General features: G+C 45.4%; 1 protein-coding gene across 2 annotated transcripts in view; it reads right to left on the reverse strand.

Annotated features, from left to right (window-relative positions):
• Positions 1–25,241, reverse strand: part of SEPHS1 (selenophosphate synthetase 1) — a 28,857-nt gene extending 3,616 nt beyond the window's left edge. Inside the window, exons 1-8 of one of the 2 annotated variants that reach the window (XM_068561678.1) lie at positions 25,088–25,241; positions 22,018–22,287; positions 17,359–17,462; positions 15,397–15,504; positions 14,348–14,502; positions 11,105–11,195; positions 9,040–9,139; positions 211–423 (exon numbers count right to left, since the gene is read on the reverse strand). In XM_068561678.1, the coding sequence (XP_068417779.1) occupies positions 211–423; positions 9,040–9,139; positions 11,105–11,195; positions 14,348–14,502; positions 15,397–15,504; positions 17,359–17,462; positions 22,018–22,210 (964 nt within the window). In that variant the 5' untranslated portion in view covers positions 22,211–22,287; positions 25,088–25,241. Of the gene's footprint in view, positions 1–210; positions 424–9,039; positions 9,140–11,104; positions 11,196–14,347; positions 14,503–15,396; positions 15,505–17,358; positions 17,463–22,017; positions 22,288–24,260; positions 24,519–25,087 lie in introns of those variants that run through there. The other variant, XM_068561689.1, reaches the window with a different exon arrangement.
• Positions 25,242–27,963: the final 2,722 nt, after the last annotated feature.

Below are 27,963 nucleotides of genomic sequence, written 5' to 3' on the forward strand. Positions count from 1 at the left end.
ACCAAACACACAAACACTGGACTGAAAATGACACTGCTCATCACAGGCAGGACGGCAGGAGACGCTGCAGGGGGCTGAGAAGCCTTGCAGCCAAAACCTCATATGGGGTTGGGGGGTGTCCAGCTCCTGGACCTGGTTTCCTCCTCCTCGGGGACGTCCCACTGGCCTCCCTGCTTAACCCTCAACCCGGCCAGCCTGGGGCCCTGGTACCTGATGTCTCCGGGCAGGTCCCGTGCATGAGGCCAAACATGTTCCCGCAGGCCTTGCTCACGGCTGCCATCTTGGCCAGGACTGGGAGGTTGTGAATCACAAAGGACACCTCATTCCTCTGCTGCTTGGCCAGGTTCTGCGCGTGGCCCAGGATCCCGAAGCCCGTGATGTCGGTGGCTGCGTGGGCGTTGAACGTGTGCATGAGTCCCGCCGCTGCCAGAGGACAGAGGAGCCTTTATCATCTGGTGTCATGAATGGAGACCCCAAGAAAACACCCTTCCTCAACTCAAAACCTTACCTATGCTTTGATCTCAAAACTCCTAATTGGTTGGAGATAGCATATGATGAAAGTGAAATCAACAAAACCTGGAGTGAAATTCTGAAAGTTGGTTTCCTAGTTCAGTTTGAACCACTCAGAACAGCAGCTTCAACCAACAGTAAATTCCCAGTAAACTAAAATATCTGTAGAGAGGAAATGCTATCTCAACAAAAGGTAAACCTGTCTAAACTCTCCTAAAATCAAAGAACAAGATCTCTTAAGACTGTCTGACCTAAATTCAAGGTACTTTCCTGATGTCTAAAAGGTTAATCTCTTTTTTATTTTTTAATGTAAAAAAGTTAACACACTTTATTTTTTGGAGTAGTCTTAGGGTTAGAGAAAATTGAGCAGAAGTGCAGGAAGTTGCCGTACGGTCCCCCCCAACCCCATTTCTCCTGCATTACACCCAGCATCAGTGTGGTGCTGTGATGAATCGGTATTGATACGTTATTACTAACTCCAGTTCAGTTTACACTGGGGTTCTCTCTTGATGTTATACAGTCTATGGGTGTCGGCAAATGTGTGATCACGTGTATCCATCATTAGAGTATCATACATAGTATTTTCACTTCCCTAGAAATTCCGTGTTCCACCTTTTCACCCATTCCTCCAACCCCTGGAAGCCACGGATCTTTTTACTGTTTCCATAGTTTTGCCTTTTCCAGAATGTCAGAGAGTTGGAATCACACAATATTTGGTCTTTTCGGATTGATTTCTTTCACTTAGTAATGTGTACTTTAGGTTTCTCCGTATCTTCTCATGGCTTGATAGCTCACTTCTTTTTAGCACTGAACAATACCACTGTCTGGATGGACCAGTTTATTTATCTGTTCACCACCTACTGAAGGACTTGTTGGTTGCTTCCAAGTTTTGGCAATTATAAATAAAACTGTGACAAATATCCGTGTGCAGGTTTTTGGGTAGATAGAAGTTTTCAATTCATTTGGGTAAATACCAAGGAGCACAATTGCTAGATCACATTAGTAGATTTAGTTCTGTAAGAAACTGCCAACCTCTCTTCCAAAGTGGCTGTACCATTTTGCATTCCCACCAGCAATCAATGAGTTATTGTTCCACATACTCACCAGCATTTGGTGTTCTGGATTTCAGCCATTCTGGTAGACGTGGAGCAGGATATTGTTGTTTTAATTTGTAATTCCCTAGTGACATATGATGTGGAGCATCTTTTCATATGATTATTTGCCACCTGTGTACCTTCTTTGGTGAGGTGTCTGTTCAGATCTTTTGCCCGTTTTTTAATTGGATTTTCTTATTGTTGGGTCTTGAGAGTTCTTTGTATATTCTGGATTATCAGTCCTTCATCAGAGGTGTTTTGTGAAGATTTAGATTTCCTCCTGGTCTGTGGCTTGTCTTTTCATCCTCTCTTTCACCGAGAAGTTTCTTTATATTAATGCAGTCCAACTTGTCAATTTTTTCTTTTATGGATAGTGCTTCTGGTGTTATCTCAGTAGTCATCACCAAATTCAAGGTCACCTAAATTTTCTTCTATGTTATCTTTTAGGAGTTTAACAGTCTTGTATTTTACATTTAGGTCTACAATCCATTTTGAGTTAATTTTTATGAAGGGTTTAAGACCTGTGTCTAGATTCGTTTTTTGCCTGTGGATGTGTAATTTTTCCAGCACCATTCGTTGAAAAGATTATCCTTTCTCCGTTAAATTACCTTTGCTCCTTTGTCAAAGAGCATTTCAACTATACTTATGCGGGCCTATTTCTGGGCTCTCTCTTCTGTTCCATTGATCTATCTGTCTCTTTTTTCACCAACACCATACTGTCTTGATGTCTGCAGCTTTATATGAAGTCTTGAAGTTGGGAAGTGTCAGTCCTCCAACCTGCTCTTCTTCACCACTGTGTTGGCTGTTCTGGGTCCGCTGCTTCTCCATATAAACTTCAGAATGAGTTTGTTGATACTCACAAAATAACTTGCTAGAATTTTAGTTGGGGTTGCATTGCTCCTATAGTTGGGAAGAACTGACATCTTGATACTGTTGAGTCCTCCTATCCATGCGCGTAGAATACCTCCATTTATTTACATCTTTAATTTTTTTCACCAGTTTTGTAGTTTTCCTCATATAGAGCTTGTACATATTTATTTTAGAGTCACACTTAAGTATTTCATTTTAGGGGGGAGAGTAACGGAAAGGCTAATTTTGGAATGAAATATGCCCTGTGTTTACAGAAGTACTCTGGGGTGAATGCCTTTTTGGGGTGCATTTCCTCCCTTTAGACCGAGATCTCTTTTAGTTGGGTGCAATCTCAACGACACATGCAGAGAGGAGAATCGACCCTTCTAGGCCACGGTGCTAGATAAGCAACTAGGACGGGCCATCCTATTAACACACCTGCACCTGGTGCAGTGGGGCAGCCGATGACATTTAACAAAGCCAAGACCTGCACTTCAGTTCTTCCCAGTGCCATCCTAGACAAGCTTTGAGGACCACAGTAGACAAGAGGACCCACTGAATCCTACAGTCAATAAGAGGGATTCAATTTTTGAGGTACTGATTACCACTTCTTCCCTGTATGGGGAATTACTGTTGCTAATTTTTACTATGGAAATTTCAACGAAACACAAAGTAGAGAGAGTAGCAGCCCACAACGAACTCCCACGTACCCAACAATACCCAGCTTCAACCATCACCACCTTTCTTCTGGGGCCTCATCTACTCCTGCCCACTTGTTGGGGGATGTGGAGGGTCCGGGGCGTGGGCAACCTTAAAGCCATCCCCAATCATATCACTTCACCTATAAATACAGTATTTCCATGTGTGCCTCTAAAAGATAAAAAAACTGTAACACAGCCACAGTGTCATGATCACACCAACAAAATGAACACTACATTTGATTGTTCTCTCTTAAACTTCTTAATTTTTAACAGTTTCCCCTCCTTTTCCCCCCATGTCATTTATTTGTGGAAACTGAGCCATTTTTTTCTGTAGCATCTCCTGCATTATGGATGTGGTGATCTTCCCCGATGCTGACATGTTCTACCATCTTCCCGACTTCCTGTACTGGTGTTTAGGACCAAGGCTCCAAGAGACTCAGGTTCATTTTTTGCTGGCAAAAATACTTCATGGGGGTGGGGAATATCTCAACGAGAACCTTTCACCAAAAGGTTTTAGCAGCCACTGATGTTTGCTGTTGAGGTTCATTAAGTCAAGGGAGCAGCAAAAATGGCAACTTTGTAATTCCATCATTTTTCCTGTGTTTATTAGATGTGACGTCTATAAAGAATTTTTTAGAAAATATGGTTTCCTTGAAATACACTCCATATAAAACAGGTAAAATAGGGGGTTGATTCCTTTTATTTCAGAACAAGTTGGTGCCCTAGCAACTTCCAAAGGTGACCAAAAAAGTCTTAATCACCATTTGTTTAGGTACTTGATATGGTCACTCTTGTCTTTGATACTCAAACTGCACCCCCCTCTCCCCTGTGACGGGTGGGAGCCCCTTCAAGCTGTGGGGAAGTGACACGACCCCCCTAGTCGTTGACAGTGCCACCACTTTCAAGCACAGGAAGTCCAGGCTTAGCTTCTGTACTTCCTGTCCCAGAACTGGAATCTGCCATTTCCCCAGGGAGTCCTGGCACTTTTTAGTGGAAAACATTAACTTTCCGAACAGAATCTGGGCACTAGGACTTCAGGCCTGCTGGTTATCACTACTTCTAGGCCTTTTCAATAGGCACGGAAATAAACATTTTTATAGAAAAAAAAAATCCTGAGTTCACACTGTTAATTCCGAATTAAAGATTACAGATTTCACTTAACTTCTTTGATCTTATTACTTCTCTCTCATTCTTAAAATCTTTGTTCCTAACTACGTTAACTTATTTGCTTTATCTTACTATACCAACATTCTCACAAACACAAACCCACTGATGACAATGAAATATTTTTGTGGATTTTTGTTCTGAGGATGTGCCCTGAAACTACCAGGCTCAAAGTGATCTGAAATAATTCTTCATGTGATTTTGCCACTAACTTAGAAATATGTTGAACCACCTTAAAAAAATTTGGTTCGGATTTGTAAAATATGCTCTTGTAATTTAACTTTTAAGTATAGAAAACTATATAAAACATTTATTTCCAAGTCAAACTTAAAAAACAAAGCATGTTCAGAGAGGGTCTGCTTCCTCCCTATTCCCTCTTATATGTAACAATTTTTATTAATGATTTATTTTTTCCATTGTTTCTTTTTGAAAGTATAAAATACGTATTATTACTTCATATTCATTTATGAACATACAAAATGTAGCATACTACATACATGCTCTGTCCTTTGCTTTTTTCATCTGGCCATATCCTAGAGATAGCTCCCTAGTAAAAAGCTTTCTTGTTCCTTTTTATAGCTGTATAGTATTCCTCTGTGCATGGAGGTGAGATAATCCAATCAGTCACCTAGTGATGGACATTTGGATTGTTTCCTTCTTTTGCAGTTATAAACAGTGCTTCAATGAGTAGCCTTGTACACAAGTCATTTCATACTTTGGCCACTGTAGCTCTGGGACGGACGCACAGAAGTGGGACTTCTGGGTCAAAATAAACATACACAGAATTTTGCTAGATATGACCAAACACTCCTGCATAAGTGTTCTGCCATACTGTATCCCTACCAACAATGTCTACAACTTAAGGATGGGGAATCTTAAATGCTCAAATTATAAACAAACTAATAACCCACATGGGTAAAAATGAATCCATTACAAATTACTTTCTTATTGTTAAACTACTTAATTTGAAGGACCAAAACAAGGAAAAAGACTCCTTAAGACATTTTGAACAGCACAGGAAGAGAAGTACGAATGAAAAGCCTTGGTTGTAAGTGATGAGAACATCTGAGAACACAGAATTAAATAACTACAATTCAACTTAATGTTGAATATTGCCAAAGAAATACTCCTGGAATGCAGGAAAAAAAAATTATAAAAAAATTTGATCTCAAAATAAATTGTTCAAAAGTAGGCAAAAAGTAATTTAGTTATGGTATATCGCTCTGGTAGAACATCTGGCCATTAAACATTATGTGTACTAGGATTATATAATATGGAAAAAAGAATTTAGTGATATTAAATGAATAAAAGCAAATTCCAAATATAAGTAAAATGTACGCTAACCATTAGTTTACAACATCAACAATAAGACAACAGTAAACCACAAACCAACCAAAGGAAAAAATCCTGGAAAAATACATAAAAATATTAACAGAAGCTGTTTTTGGCTGGTGGGATTATGAACAATGTTTTTTCTCTCCCTTTTTTCATTTTCTGAAAACTTTTCTATAGTTAGCATATGATTTTTTTTACAGTAGAAAAACTATAGAAAATAAACAGGAAGAGAAAACATATTAAAGAAATCTTTAAAATGTAGCATACTCTCAAAAACTGTGGTATACCACCACTCTGGGCATCATTTAGCACCTTCTAGAAAAGCTGAGGCAGTACTGCCCTCTTTCTTACACATGTGCACCAGAAGTTCTCAGCAGCAGTCAGTCATGGAGTGGAGGATTATACAGCGGTGAAGACAATGAAATACAGCTACACACCCCAGGGATGACACTCAGGAATATTAAACAGTGTACAAAACAGCAAAAATAAAATAACAGACACAGGTATGATTTAATAAAGCAAAAAGTGCAAAACTAACTTATTGCTTAAGGGTACAAGGCTATGTGGCAAAAACAGTTTAAAACGCGTGAGAATAAACATTAGATTCAGAACAGCGTCGCCCCTTTTCCCGAGCTGGGTGTGGGAGGGGCCCCTCTGGGCTTGTAAGGCCATGTTCTCTTTCTCACATGAGATGGTGGACACATGGGTACTGTACTGCTGTTCCTTAAGCCCTGCACATATTTTATAAAATAACTTTTGTATCAACTATCTAATAAAAAATTTTAATAAAGAAGGTGGGAAAGGCAGATGTTGGAAAAAAATCTCTTTTCATATTTTATTTTTTAAAATTAATTAATTTATTTATTATTTATTTTTGGTTGTGTTGGGTCTTTGTTACTGTGCCTGGGCTTCTCATTGTGGTGGCATCTCTTGTTGTGGAGCACGGGCTCTAGGTGCGCAGGCTTCAGCAGTTGTGGCACACGGGCTCAGGAGTTGTGGCTTGTGGGCTCTAGAGTTCAGGCTCAGTAGTTGTGGTGCACGGGCTCAGTAGTTGTGGCTCGTGGGCTCAAGAGTACAGGCTCAGTAGTTGTGGCACACGGGCTTAGCTGCTCCACAGCATGTGGGATCTTCCCGGACCAGGGCTCGAACCCGTGTCCCCTGCATTGGCAGGTGGGTTCTTAACCACTGCGCCACCAGGGAAGCCCTCTTTTCACACTTTAAAGTGACTTCAAAATCAGAGTTTCGGAGAAGATCTTTTGAGATCCCCTATTCAACAGTCAAATTTCTTCTTCTTTTTAGAGAATTGAAGACTTCATGGCTTAAGTATTACATATATTGGGTTCAGAGTCATTTGGGGGAAGTTGTAGAATGGGAGGGATGAGATTTCTGACTGCTGGCTCAGGGAACCCTGAGTAACTAAATAAACAGGGACTTTTTTTAGGGTAAGATTTTTGAACTTCATCTAGAACTTTGTCTTCAGGTATCTTCAAAGTTCCAAAATAGGATGCCACACAACCCAAACCCAGGTCCTTAAATACAACATGCAATTAATGATGAGGAAGAAAACTGGTTATTTCCAGAATAAAACTGTACCAATTTCTATCATAGGCTTATATAGATGGAACAAGTTGGAGAAACAGTGGCCTTTATAAAGTTGGACAGATTTGGGTTTGAGAATAGACCTGTGTGTATTTCTCACATGTATATCTTTTCAGCCAAAGGAGGAAAAACAGGATCCAATTCACAGGATTGTTAAAAAGATGTCCATGGAGTACCAAAAAGAAGGGCAAGCACAGAGTTCACTCATTCATCCAGATTTAATGACCCCTGTGGTGTGTCCTTCACTCTTCTAAGTGCTGTGGACACTGCAGTGAACAAAACAGAGCTCCCTGCCCTCCTGGAGCTCACATTCTAAATGCTGGTTTGCTTCCAAATCCTCTGTACAGAGCGACCCACACAGATGCTTTTCCAGAAAGGGTTCCTCTGGCTGGTCAGAGGTTAGGACTTCAAAGACACCCAAGAAGGGCTTCCTTCTTAATTATAAAATATACCTGGTGCTTTCTACACAGGTATGAACGCTAATAAAAATCAACTGTAAGATGCTTAAACTGCATCAAGTGAGTCCCTTGGCAAGCCTTGCTGCTTCCCAGAAGATGAATTCTGGCCCTTTCCTGAACTTTCCTGTTTTATTTTAAACTGCTTTTAAGATTCTTAGCATAGTACAAAAGTACTGGTTCAATTACTATGCACAAAGACTGTGGAGATGGCCTTGATTTCTTACTAAATCATTAAGAAAAGGATAGAATATAACACTTAAAGGCATTATAAGCAGTAGTTTCAAAGCATTAAAAGCGTATCTGGCTTCAAATCCTAGGTCCCCATCGATTAGCTGTGTGACCTTGAGCAAGTTACTTGGCCTCCCTGTGAAATGAGAATAACAGTAGCTACCTTGATAAGGTAGTCGGAAGAATTAAATGAGAAAATATGTCAGGTTCCTGGTACATAATAACTACCAAATCAATGGTAACCACTATTATTATTATTACTTTCTAATCAGTATTAAGAATCTAGAACTAGAAATGAATGTCAAGAAAAAATTATGTCATGAGTGTCATTACTCATTCATATACACAAATCTGGGAATTAAAAATATGACAAGGTTAACACTTTAAATTAATAAGTAAGTCAAGTATTTCTGAAAACATGCTGTATAAATTTCTCTTCTATTTGTATTGGGGTGCAGAGGAATTCAATGCTGCCCATCATCACAGGAATGTAGAATTTGAAGCAACAGAGAGGAAATGTGACCTCAGCTCTCCGTTTCATAGATTCAGAAAGTGAACTGATGACTTCATCCATACTTCTCTGCCTTCTCCCCGGTGCCTGGCACTGCCCCCACGGTGAGCGATCCTAAGCCAGAGGGGGCACAGACGCTGGCACAGGCGCAGTGCCCTGGAGAACTCCAGACACACAGGTCAGAGAGGAGTGGCTGGGGACAAACGCTCATGGCCTCACCACCTGACCTAGCGCACCGTTCAGGCCAGTGGCCAGCCATTTACCTCCTCTAAGGTGAGTCACATTTACCCCACGCTTCTGTCAAGAACATGTGACGTAGCTGGAGTCCCACCGGTGCTCCAGGCACCGACAGAGGGGGCTCTGCAGTCACTGGCCCAACCTGGCCCATGGCCAGTTCCTCCAGCTAAAAATGTATTTTGGTTTTTTGTTTTCTGTTTTTTTTTTTTTAAAAAACGTGTTAAAAGAGTCATCGGGGGAAAAGAAAATCAATGCAACTGAGACTGTCTGTGGCCCACAAAGCCTAAAGTGTCTCCTGCCCTGGCCCTGCTCAGAAAGCTGGCCAACCCCTGCGAGGCGAGCCCTGGCTGCACCTGTCCTGTTGAGCCTGGCCATGTTCATCATCGCCTCCTGGTACGCCAGCTCCACGTCCTCCTGGGTGACCACCAGCTTGATTTTATTCCACTTCTCAGGCTAATGACAGGAACACAGGCGAGGGAGCAAAGAGAGAAAAAGCGTGATCAGTCTCTGTTTCTAACCACTGGAAGAGCGTCTTTTTTTCCTTAGCCACCTTCTGGGGAGTTCTGCTTCCCTAATTCGGCACACAATATTAAGTTTTCTAGCTCTTCCCCCCGTGACTACTGCTTTAGGTGTCCATTAGACATATCATCCGGCATCTTCTCTGTCCTCAGCCACACCTCTGTAGTCAAACGCTGCAGTGTACTAGAAACATGAAACCAGCAAGACAGTTTTGAATGTCCTTGGGTTCTCTTCTCCATCTCCCCTAGTAAGCGGATGGCTTTCATTTTTCATGTAATTTATACTCTTACTGACTTTCCCTGAATTCTGGGATCAAGTCCTCTTGAGGGACAAATGAACGGGAAACAACTTCAACTGTATCAGCTATGAGGACGGCATGGGTGACCACAACGCACATCCTCTGAAAGACTGCCGTCTTCCCGCTTCTTGCTCAGTCTGATTTTCAGAGGATCTGGCACCACGATGCTGAGTTCATGACACAGTCATCACGGTCCATTTTAATAGCCAGCCTCGTGCATTCGTTCCTTTCTTGGTAATACCCAATATCTACTGCCCAACACAGTAACTTAAGTCTATCTCTGCGTCCCTCCCTTATCCCCCTGCCCCCATCTCTCCCCCAGAGGTAACAATGGTTCTGAATTTTATACTTGTCATTTCCCTGCCTTTCAAAAAATAGTATCCTCGTACGTATAGATGCCCAAACAATACTCTTGGGTTGCTTCTGACCTTTATGAAAGTGTATTGTGCTGTTACTTTGTCTTTGAAACTTGCTTTTTTCAATTCTGAGCATCTTTAAGAAACTGGTTAAAAAAAAGCAAAGGCAGTGTCAAGTTGGGGGTGGGACAAACAGAAGGATCCCAGAGCCCCTCCTCCTGGACCCCCCTGTGCCTCACCTGGGCAGTCGTATTGGAAAGCACCTCTGGATTACTGCCCTATAAAAGCCCTGTGGTCGGACTCACAGGTGATCACACCCGATGGGAAATCTCCCCATCCTCACTGGATGAGAAGGGAAAAATAACTGAAGAATGCAGCCTCCTTAAGAGATTTTCTCTGCTCTGTTTGTCAAGCTAAGATATACCTGGTTGATGAACAACATAAAATTGTTCTTTTTCAACTGTTTCTCAGGACTGATGGTTTCAGATGACAGTTGTAGAAATTAAAAGCACTGAGATATGTGAGAATATACCACAATCATATTAATTTTTGAGTTGTTATGGCAATGAAAAGTCTTAAATGAAGAACGACTGATCATATAGCTCACTTGGAAAGTGACTCAGGATAAATATCTTCATATTCTAGATGCTTTCTCCACGACATAATTATTTATCAAAATGTTCTGAGTTACTAATTAGCTTAAAAAGACAAAACAAGCAACCAGAAATGACCAAAAAACTCATGACTGAAATAATTTAAACTGTCAATAAGCCTGGCCTTATTTATACCTCAAATATCAAACCTTGCACCCATTCTCCTCTGTATTGTTATTATCTTGGCCTCGTCGCACGGCTCGCGGGATCTTAGTTCCCGACCAGGGATTGAACCTGGGCCCTCGGCAGTGAAAGTGTGGAGTCCTAACCACTGGACTGCCAGGGAACTGCCTCCTCTGTATTATTTTTTAGTGTTGTTTAAGTATGAAAGACACACCCATCTCAGCACCAAATGAACAGATAAACCGCACTCACTGTTCCCCAAATTCTCGTTATGGATTATCTCTGAACCCCGAGCAGGGGCTTACCTACTTCAAGCATTCAGTACATGAAACCTGGATCTAATAAAAGAATAGGGACAATTCCCAGGATTTCTGAAGGCCTAGATGGACAGCACACTCCCTGGTACTAAAACTAGAAGAGCTTATTTTAGAAACCACACTGCTGACACCGGAAGGTGAAGGTCACTCACAATGTCCAGCCACTGGTGCACGGCCACAGCCACCTGCGTCCCCAAGGGCTTGGTCAGCACGAGCACGTCGCCTGGCACTGCGTTATCCGGCCTGAAGAAGAGAGCACAGGCAGGTCCTTGTCAAATCAACTGAGGAGATAAGTTCATCATCGTCGGTTAAACAGGAGAAAGAAAAGGCTGGTAAAACCACATGTGTGTTTGCAAACGCTCACTTATACTTAAGCCAACTAATGCCATGTATTAGAGCTTTGCCGTTTACTACTAGGATGACTGATGAACAAAACATTAAATGAAAAGTGAGGAGGCCACAGACTTCGACAACACTTAGGCCAGTGACTTATTAGTGTCCCAAAAAAGCAAATCGCTTAGTCTTCAAAGGCCTCGTCAGGCCCTGATTCAGCCATGCTCTCGTGTACTTTTCAACATAGACCCACCAGGGCTCTGAGGCAACAAGACTTCTGGAACAAAAACTGTTGTTCTTTTTCTTTCTTTCCTTCCTTCCTCCCTCCCTTTCCTTCCTTCCTTTCTCTCTCTCTCTCTCCTCTCTCTCTTTCTTTCCCTCTCTCTTTCTTTTTCTTACAATCACTTATATGATAGAGATGCAGGTGGGATTTCTCAGGATGTGGGATTTGGCTAGAATCTGTGGGTCTAATGTTTTGGTGATTTCAGCATCAATGTTTCAGACTCAGAGTTATGACCAGTAAGTTTCCTACTTGGTACACAGGGTCCCTGGTTGGTCCTTGTCTTAAAGACAGAAGGCAAATACTAAAAAAGGCAGCCCTAAAAGCAGAAAGGCTGTCCCCCCTCAGACAAAACTCCCATCTCACTTGTATCCTCACGACCAGGACATGGGTCTAGCACTCATGTCTTTCTTGTCCAAGTTCAAGGAGCTGTCCACACAGCCATCCCGTCCCCTGACAGCGAACAACTCAAATACTCATACAAGTCGATTAAAAAGCCAGGGGCACAGACTTAAAAATCAACAACTAGCTCCTTGACTCATCCTGTAGTATCTATATCCATTGTTAGCTTTGAAAAATATTAATTCTGGGAGGATATACCAGAAACTCTTTTTCCAAAAATGGGACCTTAAGACATAAATGTCTTTCAATTCTGACTCAACTGTACCTGAGAGCTGATGTGCTCTTGTGTGTCACTGGTTATGTGCAACCTACAAATTTGTATCAGCAAGTGAAGTATGATAAAATTGCTGGGTTATTTTTAAGTTTGTGGGCAGTCTTTTACAAAATATAATCACCTGCATAGGTGCCTTCTTATTTTACAAAGTAAGCATACATGTTGTTGACAAAAAATTCATTGAAGCCTGTTTTATTATTTTTTCCTCTCTCATTTTTTGGCTACTGCTGGGTTCCTTTTCTATGGGAAAGCTGGAATGGGTGAGACAGATGGAAGTTCTCTTGTCCCATCTAAGTGGAAAGTTTGAGAACTACCAACATAAAACATAGGAAAATAAAACCTGGATGTAGATAAAAGGCAAGACCCTTAACATGGATGCACCCATCAGTCAAAAAATGGACCAAAGACATGAATACATGAAAATTACACTCACCCTTACTCACAGGAGTAAGGCAAAGACCAAGGAGGCTGTCACCAGGCTGTGCTAGTTAGGATGCGGGAACCCAGCACTCTCACCCATTGCTGGTGGAGCCTCTATGAAGGGCAAACTGAAGACATCGATCAGAATTATAGTGCACAGGCACTGGACCCAGCAATTCCATTTTGAAACATTTCTTACCAAGAGTCACACATGCAAGATGATCTATGCGCTGGAGTACTATGTATATTGTCAACATAACTGAAGATAATCTGAATGTCAAGAGTTACTTGGTTAAAAATATCCAAGACTGGTAAAAGTGTCTGCCTCAAGGAGGGACACTGATGACTGAGGGCAGGTGAGGGATTCTGCACCACAGGGCCTTTCACACCCCCGGAATTCTGAACACAGTGCCGGCTCACAAAATCAGATAAAACAAATGGAGCTTTTGCTTCCTCTGAGAATAGGACAAGGTGGCTTTTCTTAACAAGACATCAAACACGAAAAGGGCCAACTTGTGTTAAGAGAGAATCTTCTCCAAGGATCTAGAAATGGCCAGAGGGCACAAGAAAAGACGCTCATAGCATTGACCACCAGGGAAATGCAAATCAAAACCCAGTGAGATATCGCCTCATACCCACTAAGACAGCTATTACCAAAAAGACAGTCAAACAAGTCCTGGTGAGGATGTGGAGACATCAGCGTCTCATCCATGGCTGTGGGGAGCTGCCTTAGTTTGTTCAAGTTAAATAGTTACCACATGACCCAGTAATTCTTAGGTATCTACCCCAGGGAATTGGAATGTATATCCACACAAAAAACTTGCACACGAATGTTTATAGCAGCATCACTCACCACAGGTGGAAATAACTCAAAGGTCCATGACCTATGACTGGATGAATAAACTGTGGTCTGTCCATACAATGGAATGTTATTCACCCATAAAAAGGAATGAAGTAGTGACAGACATGCAACATGGATGAACCCTAAAAACATGCTAAGTGAAAGAAGCCAGACATAAAACATCACGTGTTGCATGATTCCATTTATATGAAATGCCTAAAACAGGCAAATCCATGAGACAGAAAGTAGATCTGTGGCTTCCAGGGGATGGGGGAGGAGGGAGTTGGGAGTGGCTGCTGTGGATACAAGGTTTCTTTCTTGGGGAGACGGAAATGTTCTGGAATTGGATAGTGGTGATGGTGGCGCAACTTCGTGAATACTAAAAACCAATGAATTGCGTACTTTAAAAAGCTAAATTTCATGTTATGTGAAATTTTGTTATATGAATTATACTTCAGTAAAAAAAAATCTAAAACTTTTTTATGAACAGGGATGAGGTACTGATACATGCTGCAAAATGGATGCACCTTAAAAAAATTATGCAAATATTCTGTGAAGTGAAAGAAGCCGGGATGGAGCTGGGGGATGGAAATGGGGGCTGGCGGTGGGGTGTGACAGCCGAGGGGGTGGATGGGAGTTTCTCTCTGGGGCAATAAAAGTGTCGTGAAGTCGACTCTAGTGAGGGTTGCAAAACCCTGTGACTATACCAAAGACCACTGAATTTATAAACACTTTAAGTAAGTGAACTCTATGGTATGTGAATTAGTATCTCAATAAATATATTTTTAAAAAAAAGAGAGAGAGAGAGAACCTGGCCAGGGAACATGAAACCGAAATCAACTTACATGATAAATTCGTTGGGCTGGCAGACAGTTGTAGCCACACCTCCTAAAACAATCCAGGGATTTAGCACTGTTTGGCCGCCGGTTACAGATGTTCCGGCCTCCTCTGCTGCATCTTTAAAACCCTGTATAATTAGGGGCATCACTTTATCCCTTTCCTACGGTTTAAAAGGACACAAATTAAAAGTCACATCATTCAGTTCAAAACCCAGAAAAGAGAGTCTACACCTGTAGTTATAAAAGGATCATAAAGCCCTTACAGGAAGCCCTGAGAGTTTACAGAAGGGGCAGGGAACAGTTCACATTGTAGCCCTTTTATCAAAAGTTGGAAGAGGCTCTAGGTCACAACACGAATGTAGCCCAGACGACAGAGGAGTAAACACCGGAACAGGCTGGGTGCACAGGGCTGCCGTGTCTGAGCCAGCTCTCTGAACGGCCCTTAACCATCCCGTGACCAGCTAACGCGTGCCCACGCGCCCGCTCCAGGTGTCTGTGTACAAGCAGTGGCCGGAGAGCACGCTGTGAGGGCAGAGAAGGGCCTGCTGAATGCTCAGTCCTATGCACAGGGCAAACGTTTGGCGGGGACGAAACCAATTACCTGTCAAAAATAATCTAAACAGGAATTCATCTCTGGGCCAAGGAAGAGGTCAGGCGACGAGGCCACAGATGCTAGCGGGTTAGCACGGGGCACCCCAGCCCCACCGCTGTCTGCGTCACCAGCCAACCGCGACCGAAGAGGCGGGTGCCTGGCCTCGGCGCCGCACCCTGGGCTGCCAGGCCTGGCCCGGAGGTGCTGTCACTGCGGCTTAAAAGTCACCACAGCAAACACACGCAAACGTGCTGGCTTCAGTTCGCCAGGAGAGAGAAACGGAAGCAGGTGGTGGGGACGGAAACACGAATAGGCCAGCCTGTTTTAATTCGCTGCCAGCTGCCAACAAGCAGAGGGCGGACGGGCCGTGGACAGCCTGACTTCACAGCGGGAAAGGAGGCCACAGACAAGTGACAGGACCACAACCGGGGCCGAGGATGCAGCCGGACCGGCTCCTGCTTACCCTGTCGGTCATCTTATTGCTGATTCCCAGGAGCATCAGCATGTTGTCGCACTCTGTGACCCCCATGGCGTAGAGGTCGCTGAGGACGTTGGCACAGGCTATCCTACCCTGGAAGAGAGGGGAGACGTGAGCAGGCGCCACGGGGGACTTTCCGGGGCGCCCAGGAGGGGACTTTCCAGGACGTGGTCCTCGGCTTCCGTGCTTCACAGACTCACCGCCTTTCCTCCATCACAGACCCACTCTCGGACATTCCCGTTACCACCTCTCCTTTCTCGGGCAGCACACATCGTTTCCAGGTTCTCTCCCATTCTAAAATTTAGGGAGAAGTCTGCAGTTTATTTAGGTGCTGAACAGGGAGCGGGGAGATGTCGGGGAAAAGCCTGGAGTGGTTGGTTTCAGAGGAGCCAAAGTGAAAGTGTTGGGAAACAACTGTCCTAAAGAAAACGTGGAAACAGCCACTTATCCTGAACAGATCCTTAAAAATGTCAACTTTATTGGTTATAGAGAAGATGGGTTTTATATACTTAGATGGAGAAATTTTGGGAGCTTCTTGTACGAGATAAACAGGAAAATCATCTTGGTTGAGAAACAAAAAGACAGAAGAAATAAACAACACCTAGGCCTGAAAGCAGATTGTTTTCTAAAGACAAAGAGAAGCATTTCCCAGTAAACTATAAGGTTTTACTGAGGAACTCTGAAACAGTACTCAACAGAAATGTGATAATAAAGATTTTCTACTGCCAACAGACATTTAAAAAAATTTTTTAAATTGCCTTTCTCCAGACAGTAAAGGAGAAAGTGACCAATTTTTCTTTCTGACGTAAGGGTAATCAAACCACAAGTTCCTATCACTTCCAGTGGCCGTTCCACTGCCCGCTTATGTTGTCTCACGACTTCCTGGCAGGTCGGCAGGGAGCCTGATGACCTCCTGTGACTCACTCGAGGTCACAGGCGCAGCGGGGTCAGCAGCTGGGAGGCGCCAAACACAGGTTCGGGCTGCAGCGATCTGCTGCCCCTTCTGTGTGGGCGCTCGAGATGCTGGCAGAGGATGAACTCTGGTTCTAGCCACCTGGGCCCCCAGACAGGTGGGACACCGGGCGCGTGGCGTGCACAGGCTCTCAGGAGCACTGCGCCAGAGGAGAGGCGAGAAACAGGTTTCTGGAAGCGTGCGTGCTTGTCGCGGGTACCCAAAGAGGTGAGCAACCCTCCCCACCTTCAGACCTCCCGGCCTCAGGCCCTACGTGTGCGGCTCGATCCCAGTGCCCTTGGCACAAGGAAGGGCCTCCGGCACTTTCTAATGATAGGATGTTGCCAATCTCTCCATCGGCCCCTCCCAGCTGCCAGGGTGGAGGGTCCAGCTGGGAAGGAGGAGGGGCTGCTGGCAGCAGCCCTGCGATGAGCAGGAGGGGGGGTCTGAGCAGACCGTGATCAGTAGGCAGATGCACACGCTGAACGGTGGAATAAGACACGGCGAGGGCAGTGACCAGAATGAGAATAAACGGGCAGGTTTAACGGTGCGGAGATGCTAAGCTCTTCCTTTCTGGACAGAGACATCTAGGATCAGTCCTGTTACAGAGGACGGTGAGACACAGGAGCGTGGCGTTTACAAATGTCAAAGAAAGAAAAGTACAAGGAAATGAAGAAGAAAACTACAAACACATCAGTCAACAGACACGCTTAACAGACCACAGGTGTTCCGGCACAGACACATAGGCAGGTACGAAAGCAGCAGGGGACGCCCCCCATCCACCTTAACTGCGTGCCTCATGCACGGTGCCAAGTGTGAGCAAGGGATCGACCAGATCAGATCCACAACCACGGGAGTCAGGGCAGGGGTAGGATGAGAGCAGTTTGTGTAGAACGAAAACAAAAAACCCACACACGAATAACAAAACCCCAGCCACCACCCAAAACCAAACGAGTAAGCAGTTCCAGATGTAAAAACACGTCGGTTAAACTTACCATCATGTAAGGGTCATCGACGATGGGATAAATGTAATCTGTGGTTTGAACCAAGGAAAGACCGCCGTGCCTCAGAGGAATGACACAGGTATCCATCCCGATGCCTGCAAAGATGGGGGTCATCATCATCCAAAAGTCAACAGGAAGAGCCATGTCATTTTGTACCTGCAGTGTTCTGAATAGGAGGGGTTTTGCATAAGACACTTATGGAACACTGCTCACCGCCAACAAAGCAATGTGTTTCCTATCAAGAAGCATAACTGAAATAAACGTGAAACAAAACTAGCTTAAGATAGAAAATGAGAACACAATTTGTTAGTCATAAAGACTCAACTTCAACATGGTACAATTTTTAGACTTTAATGATGCCTTGAACAGAAATTTTCCTTTGTGTTACTCTATCATGTGACTGGCACCATGTAGAATTTCTGTAAAGATGAGAACAGCACAAATGGAACTTGGGTTGTCTTCTCCATAGTTACTTAGGAGTATATCTTTGGGCATCATTCTGTTTTTCCAACAGAAAATCTGTAAAATATTTTACACATATAAAATGTTATTATAGGGCTTCCCTGGTGGCGCAGTGGTTAAGAATCCGCCTGCCAATGCAGGGGACATGGGTTCGAGCCCTGGTCCGGGAAGATCCCATATGCCGCAGAACAACTAAGTCCATGCACCACAACTACTGAGCCTGCACTCTAGAGCCCGTGAGCCACAACTACTGAGCCCACATGCCACAACTACTGAAGCCTGCGCGCCTAGAGCCCATGCTCCGCAACAAGAGAAGCCACTGCAATGAGAAGCCCGCGCACCGCAACGAAGAGTAGCCCCCTCTCGCCGCAACTAGAGAAAGCCTGCGCACAGCAGTGAAGACCCAACACGGCCAAAAATAAATAAATAAATAAAAATTTTAAAAAATGCTATTATACTACATTTTAGTCAAAAATGACAAAAATAAGAAAGGAAGGAAGGGAGAAAGAAAGAGAAAGGAAGGAAGGAAGGAAAGAAGAAAGAAAGAAAAGGACAAAGCTAGAACAAGTATTCATTGATTCCAATCAAGCATGTATATAAACACTGTGGCTCCCAAGAAACCTTAAAATTCCATGCATTCCACTCATGAGAAACTTATGTCACCTCTACTAACTTAATGAGCAGGGAAAGAAAAATTTGCTTAACAAGCCTATGGGATACAAAAAATTGTTTCTAAACATTTAGAAAGATAACACAGACAACTGATGGGCTAATTAGAAACAGTTCCCTTTTCCTGAAATCAGTTTAGAAACAGTCAAGACTAGCTACTGCAGGCTACATTTTTTTAAAAAATCACCTGTAATGCAAACACTTCAAATTCAGACTGGCCTCTCACCAGGTAAGCCTAATGGAGTGCTTTCCTACACTCACCTCTCTCAAGAGGATGCCCTCTGGCCCTTAGGAAGTATTTCAACCTTGCAGCCCAATGGCCAAAAGCAAAGGACAAATCCCATAACGTACGAAAGGAAGCAGGTAGATGTTTACCTTCTCGATTCAGAATTTCAAACGGAGTAAGAATAAACCACACCCGAGTCACACAGAGAGGACTACGTGTGAGCTTTCTTTCACAACTACCCCAGCACCGTGTCAAGTCCCAATACATTATTACTAACACTAAAATAAAATCAAGTTTAGTGAAAGATCACTCTGTGAAGGCAGGCTGATTTTTTATTACTACACTAGATGGCAAAGCAGAAACTCTTGGTGGAAGATCCAGTTAGGGAATGGAGGACTTTGCTTCAGAATGGCAAGTCTCACAAATTCGTGACAATGGAACACCCATTACCAGTGATCAGAAAGTGTGTGATAATTCATCTCGACGATGCATGTATGCAGAAATGCCCTCTAACGACGTTCTATAGCACTCAAGAGGAAACAGGGCAAGAACCACAATTAAACTCATATTGACCACTCCCCAAATTGATCATTCCAACAACTGGGAATTCCAAGTATATTACCACTCACTTTGGAAAAGAGGGAAGAAATACTGTTTTCTTTTAGATTTTCATATAAACTATAGGACTATTGAAAGAGACACTAAAAAGAGTTGCTGAAAGTTAGCTTTAAATGTTTTGTAATGTGGGACTCTTAAACTGGAATTCAGTCGTTTTGATTTGTAAAGCAGTTAATTTCTCTTGATACCCAGCATCAGAGCAAGTGAACCATGACTCCCCAGCACTCTCCTGGGGCTGACAAGAAGCCTCCGTCACCTACAAGTCCTCTCTCTCCACCAGGACACCACTCCATGTTAGAAGGAGGGTCAAGGGCTGTCCACGTGGGAACCACCAGCCACACGCGGTTACCGAGCATGTGAGATGGGGCAATTCCAAAGTGACATGCGCTGCAAGTGCACACACTCGATTTTAAACACGTAGTACCGAGAAAAACCAACGTCTTGTTAGCAATGTTTTACATTAACTATGCATTGAAATTATGGTTTTTATATACTGGGTTAAATAAAATATATTAGAATTCAATTCCCCTGATTCTTTTTTTTTTTTTTTTAACGGAACTATCTGTACTAGAAAATTTTAAATGACACAGGTGGCTCACCTCATCTTTCTCTGGGACAGCACTGGTCTGTAGTGACTGGTTTACAAATCACCTACCAAATTTCAAGAAAGGAAGAGAGAGAGGGTGAGAATGGGACAGGCCGTGGGCCTTGCAAACGAGGGTATCAAGTTGAGAGAGAGAGGGACAGTCCAGGCAGAGGGCAGGTAAATGCCAGAGTAGAGGGAGCCTCAAATACCAGACCGAGCAGCGTGTATGTAATCATCAGTGGGCGGTGACGGGGAATTCTAGGTTTCAGCAAGACTGAAACTATCCATCAAAATAATAATAATAATAATAATAACCCAAATCATCACTCTACCCCCACTGCCAGCAGCCATCAACACACGGCAGCTCTTAAGCATCAGGCAACAGAGGTACCAAGTACTAAGACACACTTATCTTAACATTTCTTTAGTTAGAATACATTTAACAAACGTGTATATTTAACAACTGTTACGGTTCATCCTTAGAATCCAGGAAATATGACACTCTTTTAGAAAAAAATTTTTAAAAACAGGTCAACAGACTTGTGTGTATACATTATATAAACATACATATATACATACATACACAAGTATTATGTATATGGGTACAGATGCACAACGGTGCATATACATACATACATGGATAACTTCTGGTACTCACAACAGTTGCAAACAGTGAGTAGTATTACCCCATTTTACAGATGGGAAAACTGAGGCTCAGGAGGGTTACGAACTTGCACAGAGTAACATTTATTTCTCTTTCTCCTGCCTGTACCCTTGCTGTCGACATCTGTCCCCTTTTGCCACTGCTGGGTTACAGCTGACGCAGCTCCTCTCCCCATGAACACGTCTGGACTTAAAAACCAGATGACAAGCAGTATGGTGGGCAGAGGAATTGGAAGCTGTGGATGCCAGTTCCTGACCCCCCACCAAGTGACAGGGAACAGGTTACCCGGCCTTCCTGATCTCCATGGAGAGCTCAATAAGTCAACGGGGGTGGTTACAGAAGGGAATGATTACTTTATCCATGAGGTTTTGACTGCATTTGTCTTTGCCCATTCGGTAGCTTATCTTTCCCGACAAAGGTTATCTAAGACTCTTCTCAGTATGTTCTCATTTCTTGACAAGCAAGCTGACATCCACTCCACCTCATTCATGTGGTATTTCTCCACGCTGAGACATCAGCTAGATGAGGACGATTTTCTAACTGAGCTCCTGCAAGCCCTACAGGCCCCGAGAGTGCAGGGTGTGAATTTTCCTCTCCCACCCAAAGCAACTCTGCGTTTATCTGCTTTCTACATCAGGAAAGAAAGGAGTACCCTAGGTTCAAAACTAATGTTGTAAGACAGAACGTGACCATAAAAGAAATGCAATTAAAACCTTAGGTAAGAAAGCTGATCAACTCACACACCGTAACTACAAAACACCTACAAACTCCTAGAATACATGTCAAACACTCAAAAGGCAAAGTGATCACAGTCTTGCATCATGTACTTAACAAAGCACGTAAGAGAAGCTAACAAACAGCATCCCAGTAGCCTAGAGTTTCTTTCTGAGCTCTGTGTTTGAGAAAAGGCAAACCACTAATGACAGCAGGAGCTGGGTCAAGGAAACACGGCTCTCAAGTCCAGATGCCATCCTGGGGTCCAGACCCCATCCAGTGTTCTCACCTGCTGTGTCTCCCTCCTCCCCATGAGAGCTTTTCAAACAATGCCTGCTGCACAGGAACCCCGAGCTCCCAAGCCAGGCACTGCTCTCCCAGTCCTGCCCGACGATGCTTAAAGGCGTCCTACACGACACCTTTCCTACTCTGATTTAATAAAAAATGCTTTTACTGTAATACAATTGTCTCAATCGCATAGTAACAGTTTAAAAATGGTTAGAGCACATTTCTTGATGCTTTTCAAGTAGTTCCTCCAAATAAGTTACAATAAGGTAACAGTTACCATTGCTTTGCTCTTTGCATCCTTCTTGCAGAAATTTTAAAAAAAAAGGCAACATGGGAGGAGAAATCTAGTTTTTGACTCACTGACTACATTGCAGCCAAGATGCTCTACTCAGGGAAATATGAAAGAAACAGCGGTTCACGTACCAAGCCTTGGCATAACTGCTCCAAGAAACTGCTCATCTTCTTGGAAGTGGTTCTCCTGTAAGGATTCCAGCAATTTCTGCAGGACATCTTGGGGCACTTTGCAGCCGGTGCCCTTCAGTTCGGTGAATCTGGTTAACCGGAAGCTCTTGTCCAATTCATAACTTTCCGGGTTAAAGGACTCCCGCGCAGACATGGTTCTTGGGCGCACACACCTCACCGCTGGGCTCCTCCCCTCCCTCTCCTACGCAGCTCGTTTCTTTACAGATCCACCTGGGTAGCACCAAAACACAAAGACACCATTAGAAGAGTTCTTCTTACCAGTACCCGCCAAGAATCTATTGAGTGAATACGTGACAGTGAAAAGTAAACATGAAAAGGGCTGCAATCACCAAGACCACAGGGAAACAGCCATCTGGGACCACAATAGTTTGTCGCAGTGATGCATAAGCTAGAAGAAGTCATTTTAAAAGGTGACTGTACCATTAGAGACATATTCTATGGAAGGAGATCTGATGTCTGTGTTGTTATAATGGTGGCTCTGAGGGGCTGCAAGGAAGACGGAACTATGGGCCAGCTGACTTACAGGACACAGTGCCATCTTGAGTAAAAAGTCCCAAACGTTCTTCTAGCCGGCAGCATTACAGGAAAACTAGTCACTTCACCTATCAACCAGGAAGTACTATGGTTTAGAAATTAAATGCCCTGGCTAAAGTGACTTTTCAGGAAGACCTTTTGCCATCTTTTGCTATCTCACAAAGAAAAATAATATGCCTAACAGATACTTTTCATGAAAAGGACATTGGTGGATATGCATTTGATGAAATTCTTTACGATGCTAAGTTCAATTTTAGAAAAACAGGTTTTCACTCTGAGCCAGAAGTACACGACATGATCCAAAACCAGCAGGAAGCCTCTCTAAAGAACACAACTTGAAAACTGGAATGGCTGTTAAACACAGCAAGGCTCATTTTCTGCAAGAGAGCAGTGGAAAGTTTTCTGATGTTTTAATTCAGTGCTATTTCCTAGAAAGCAAACACCCCGCCCAACAAACTAGTACACACACACATCATTGATAAAATATGCTACTGCTCATTACTGTCTCATTGCAGACCTAAAGTGATAAAATAAACTGTACTAAATCACTAGCATTTATGGTACTTGGTACCACTGGAAGTTTCTGGAACAAACTTTTCTAAGCTTGAAGCCTTTGGAGCTAAACGAAAACCTTCCACGTGCTCCCAGGGTTTACAAAACTTCCAGACTGATACTTTACTGGGCATAGAATTACAGACACCCCAAGTTTTAGGGTCAGTTTCCCCTATAAAATTTATCATTAAGAACATAATTCCCATTTATAGTTTTCGATCCCCTGCGAAGCCCATCACTCATTTAAAATAAATCTCCTAGAGCCTGAATTTGGGCAGTAATCCAAACTGTCTTTACAAAACCATGTTTGGGGTGAGCAATGATTTCCGTTTGAAACCTACAACCGTAAAGGAGTAAACCTTCCGACATTCCAAGAAAACCACCTGTCCAAAAGGAGGGCGCCAGGAGAGCTAAGTTATGGAGCTGGGAATTTTGAAGCCATTTTAGAGTTAGGAAAAGTCCAATAGCAGTTTGACTTGGAAGGGTTTGGAACAAAAACAACAGTCCTTTCCTCACCAAATGCCTCGCACTTAACACCGCCTCACTCCTACCAGGGGAAAAAAAAAATCCAACTCACGAGGCATCCAGTTATTTTCCTACCTCCAATCCCTATCCAAAAAAAAAAAAAAAAAAAAAGGCGGGGAGGGGTATTTGGAATTCAGGGGGCTAACTTCCTTTCAAATCTTCCTAGGTTTTTAAGGGCAAAAAGTTTAAAACACCTTAAGCCCAAAAGGCACTCAGGAGTTTTAAAATTCCAAATGGAACGAGGGACGTAAATCACACACATCGCATCCGAATCATAAAAAAAATAAATTCTTACATTTTTTGGACGGGATGAGAAAGTGGGGGGGTGGAGGGGGACGTGAGGAAAGGCGTAATTAATGGTGGGGGGCTGGCACAATACGCAGTCCACTCCAACCCCGAAGCCGCCTGTTTACACCTTTAAACAATGACATGAATATTTAAAAACAACAGTTAACCCTTTCCTTCTCGGCCACGTTTTAATTTTTTCAAACGAGGGCGCCAAGCTGGCCGCAGAGCCGAGGGAGCACGGTAAGTGGGGGCGGGAGAGGGAGCAGCCCCAGCCCGGTACCTACCTCCCCCCAGGTCCCCAAGCCTAGGAAATAAACAACGGGGGGGACGCGGCGACGTGGGCGCAGGGGCGGCGCACCCCCCGGGAAGCACACGTCGGGGCGGCGGCCGGTGCGCGCAGAGCAGCGCTCGGGGACACCTTAAATCCCCGGCGGCCGCCTTTAAAGGCCACCCGGGCCCAGGCTCTTTGTGCGGCGCGGCCCGGTGGAGGCGGAGCGGGGCGGCCAGCGGGGCCATGCCCGCCCGCCCTCTCTCTGTCCCGGCGGCGGCGGCGGGAACCGCGCGGCCCAGGCCGCGGGGCGGGCGTGAGGCGCGCACGGCCCACCGGCCGCGGCGGGTCACCCGGCTCGCGGGCCGGCCGGGCCGGGACGCCCGGGGTCAGGCTGCGTCCGCGGGGCCGGAGGAAGGGCGCGCGCGGACGGGGGGGAGCGGGGAGGGCCCGGAGGCGCCGGGCGCCGCGCCCCGGGCACCGGGCTGGGCTCTCCCGCCGAGCGCGCGGGCCGCCGCCGCCGCCACACAAAAATGTCGGCGGGCGAAAAAATTAACCCCTGCGTCGCCGCCCTCCCCCTCCACTCCTCCCCCGCCCTCTTCTCCCTCCCTCCTTCCCCGGCCCCGCGCGGCGGCGGCGCGGGCGGTGCTTCTTTTTTAAAGCGGCCCCACCAAGCCCTGGCTCGGCCCCTCTCCAGGCTGCGCTGCAGAGCGCCGACCGTGCACGGCTCCCGGCGCGCCCAGGCGGCCCGCGAGGGGATCCGCACGGCCTCCCTGGGCCTGCGGACGAATATTCCCCTTTAAGCCTGATGTCTCGCCCCCCCTCCCCGAGCCAGGCACTTACCGGTTCGCTTTGCGCCCTCCGCCTCCTCCCGCGAACGGGACTCCGCCGCTCCCACAATGCACCGGGCGCCGCCGGGCTCCCTTAAGCGTCGCCTGAATAAAAAGGCCGCTCCCGGCGGCGGCGCGGAGGGCGGGAGGGCCCCGGGCCGCGCCTGGGCGCCGCGGGGGCTCGGCCTGGCTCGGCGGGCCCCTGCCGGGAACGGGGCCGCCGTGCGCCGCGCGCGAGGGGCCTTTAAGGGCCGGCTCCCTCCCTTTAAGAGGCGGCGGGCCGCGACCGGAGCGGCTCGGTAGCTGCGTGCGGCCCGGCAAGGGGGCGGGGGCGATGTGCAGGCCCGAGCGCGGCAATGATTGGTCTCGGGGGAGGGGTGGGGGGTTGCAAGCCCGAGGAGAGGTGGCATCCGTTGCATGATGCAAAAAGGATTGATTTCAAAAGTTGCGAGTTGCATTGGCAGCAGCCTTTGGCGCCCGGGCCACCTCCTTTTCCTTGATCCGCTGGAAGGGCCGGGAATGTCCCAAAACCTGGCCGGGCTCAACCGCGCTGCATTCTGCGGGACGCTGTACCTGCTCCCCCGAGCGCTGCCGTTGTTCCTACCGGCAGACAGTGAGCGTGGAAACAATTTGAAAATCGAATCGGAGCAGAGGAAAGGCCCCCTCTGCTGCGATGAAGGACTGCGAAACACAGACGGCGCGTTTCGTTAATAACGAGTCTCCCTTCTATTGTTCAGCCTGGCTCGGGAGTTAATATGAGCATTAGTGAACGTGCACACGTTCTGCAAAGTTTCTTGAACGTTTCATGTGCTTGGTAGAAAGTCAAAGCTTAAGGTTCCTCAGTTACATTGTTTGCTCTCCACGGATTCAAGTAAACATGGCAGCCTAATACTGTTTGTGTTTGAATGAACACCCATAGGAGCGATTCAGCTTCTGAGATTACTTTTTTCAGGTTTTCAACTTTCTAAGGCACTGCTGAGTAAAATAAAGCAAAATGCTTTCCTGTGACGTCTTTTAGGGCTTCCCTTAAAACCGAGAAGTGACGGAGGGGATGCCGATCAAACTTTTCTAGAGTGGTTCAACGTTTTCCAAATGTATTTTGGGGCAGGAGTGTTTTTTAACCGAAAGGTGCTGTAGGTTCTGTTGTCAGGTTTGTAGGCTACGCAGATGGCCTTTTCATTCTTAAAATTTCTGCTTGGCAATTCCCCAGGGTTTTGATCTAGGTGAGGCTGCAATCGTGATGCGGTCTAGGAGACCAGGCTGATGCAGGCTCCTCTCTGTCTTTTCTCTGCAGCCCTACAGGAAGTTAGGAAAGAACATAGTAGCCTAGATTCTTTGATGTGTTGGACTTTTGTCAGAGTGGCATAACCCACTGGTTGACAAACCTAGATTTGCCTCTGAATCGCCTGGGGAAACGCAGGTACAGGCAGTCCCCAGGCAACACTCCAGACCTTCGGAATCAGGGAAGGAGGATACAGATATCTTAACTCCCCTCATCTCCTCCCTTTTAAAATCGATTTTGTGAGTTGTTCCGGGCATTTTGATATTTTGTGTTTATCTTTTAACAAAAAAATGTCACAACTAGAAAAAAAGATTTGGGGGATTGGGGGAAGGTGACAACAGAGGTGAGTAGGGCCCTCTGTGAGGATGCATGTTTCATGCTGAGGAGTTTGCTGTTTATGCCGTGGTCAGCAGAGTTTGTCAGATTTGGGTTTTACAAGTTTAGCCTGTAAAAGAAGGCTGTACCACATTTGGGAGGATGCCCTCTCCCAGAAGGGAGAATGGGGCCACATCTCTAGTGAGGAGGGAATTGTACTAGTCAAGCATGGGGTCGAGGGTATCCGAACTGAAGTTGCAGGAATACAGACAAAGGAAGGAATTTCAGGTGATTCCGTGTATGGTTGGAGGAAGAAGCGTAAGATGACACCCAGATTTCTAGTTTGGGGGGAACCGGGTGAGTAGTGAGGCCACTAGTTGAAACAGGAACTTACTAGCAGGCAAACAGGTTTGGGGGTTAGTTCAGCTTTGGAAATGTTAAGTTTCAGGCGCCCGCCGGATACTCTAGGCAGAAGGCAATTGGTAAAACGAGGTCTGGCCCTTGGAGTAGGGGTGGGCACTGAGTCTGAGATGCAAATGTGGGCACCATCAGCATGTAAATGGAGTTTGAAGCCCCGGAAAGGGGTGAGATTAACCAGGAATGAGAGTAGAGGAAGAAAAAGAAAGAGACCTCGGACAGAGCCCTGCGGAGTTTCAAAACTGAATGTCTGGGCCAGCAAGAGGCTGATCCCCGCTTTGTGTGGGAGGCGAGCATCCTCAGAGCCCACTCCTTCCTCCCCCAGCCCCTGGGGTTGGAGCCCTCCGGCAGCTCCAGGACAGCTTGAGTCAGATTCTCCCGAGCAGAGTTTGTAGACTCTGGTCTAAGCCACGATGCCTTGATTAGCCTGGAGCCAGGCTACAGTGTTGGGGACATATACTCCACCAGAGCTCTCGTCCTTCCCTTCCTTTGCCCTAAACACAAGCCTCTCTCTGTGCTTCCCCCCATCAGCTTTTTTTCTTTCTATGAGTCTTCCCCAGGCGGCTCATCAGAGCCCCATCCTGTTGGGAACCATCTCCCCTGAGTTCTCAGGTCCTACTGGCTCCAACTGAAAGATGGTTCTCCTGGGTTGCATTACCTGGTGGAGGCTTGTTAAAAATACGCATTTACCAGCCCCACTCCAAAGGTTATATTGATCAGGTGTCATGGGTGGAATTGTGACAAAGATGATTTGCTCGGCCAAACTTCAGTCAGGCTCCTGAACCTTCTCCTAGACCCATCTGTGCGCTTCCTTGTAAAATCCAGTTTTAGCAAATCCGATCACCCTCAGTATCTGACCAGGGTCCTCAGCCTCC

This window comes from Eschrichtius robustus, chromosome 1, assembly GCF_028021215.1.
Source record: "Eschrichtius robustus isolate mEscRob2 chromosome 1, mEscRob2.pri, whole genome shotgun sequence".
Classification (NCBI taxonomy): Eukaryota; Metazoa; Chordata; class Mammalia; order Artiodactyla; family Eschrichtiidae; genus Eschrichtius; species Eschrichtius robustus.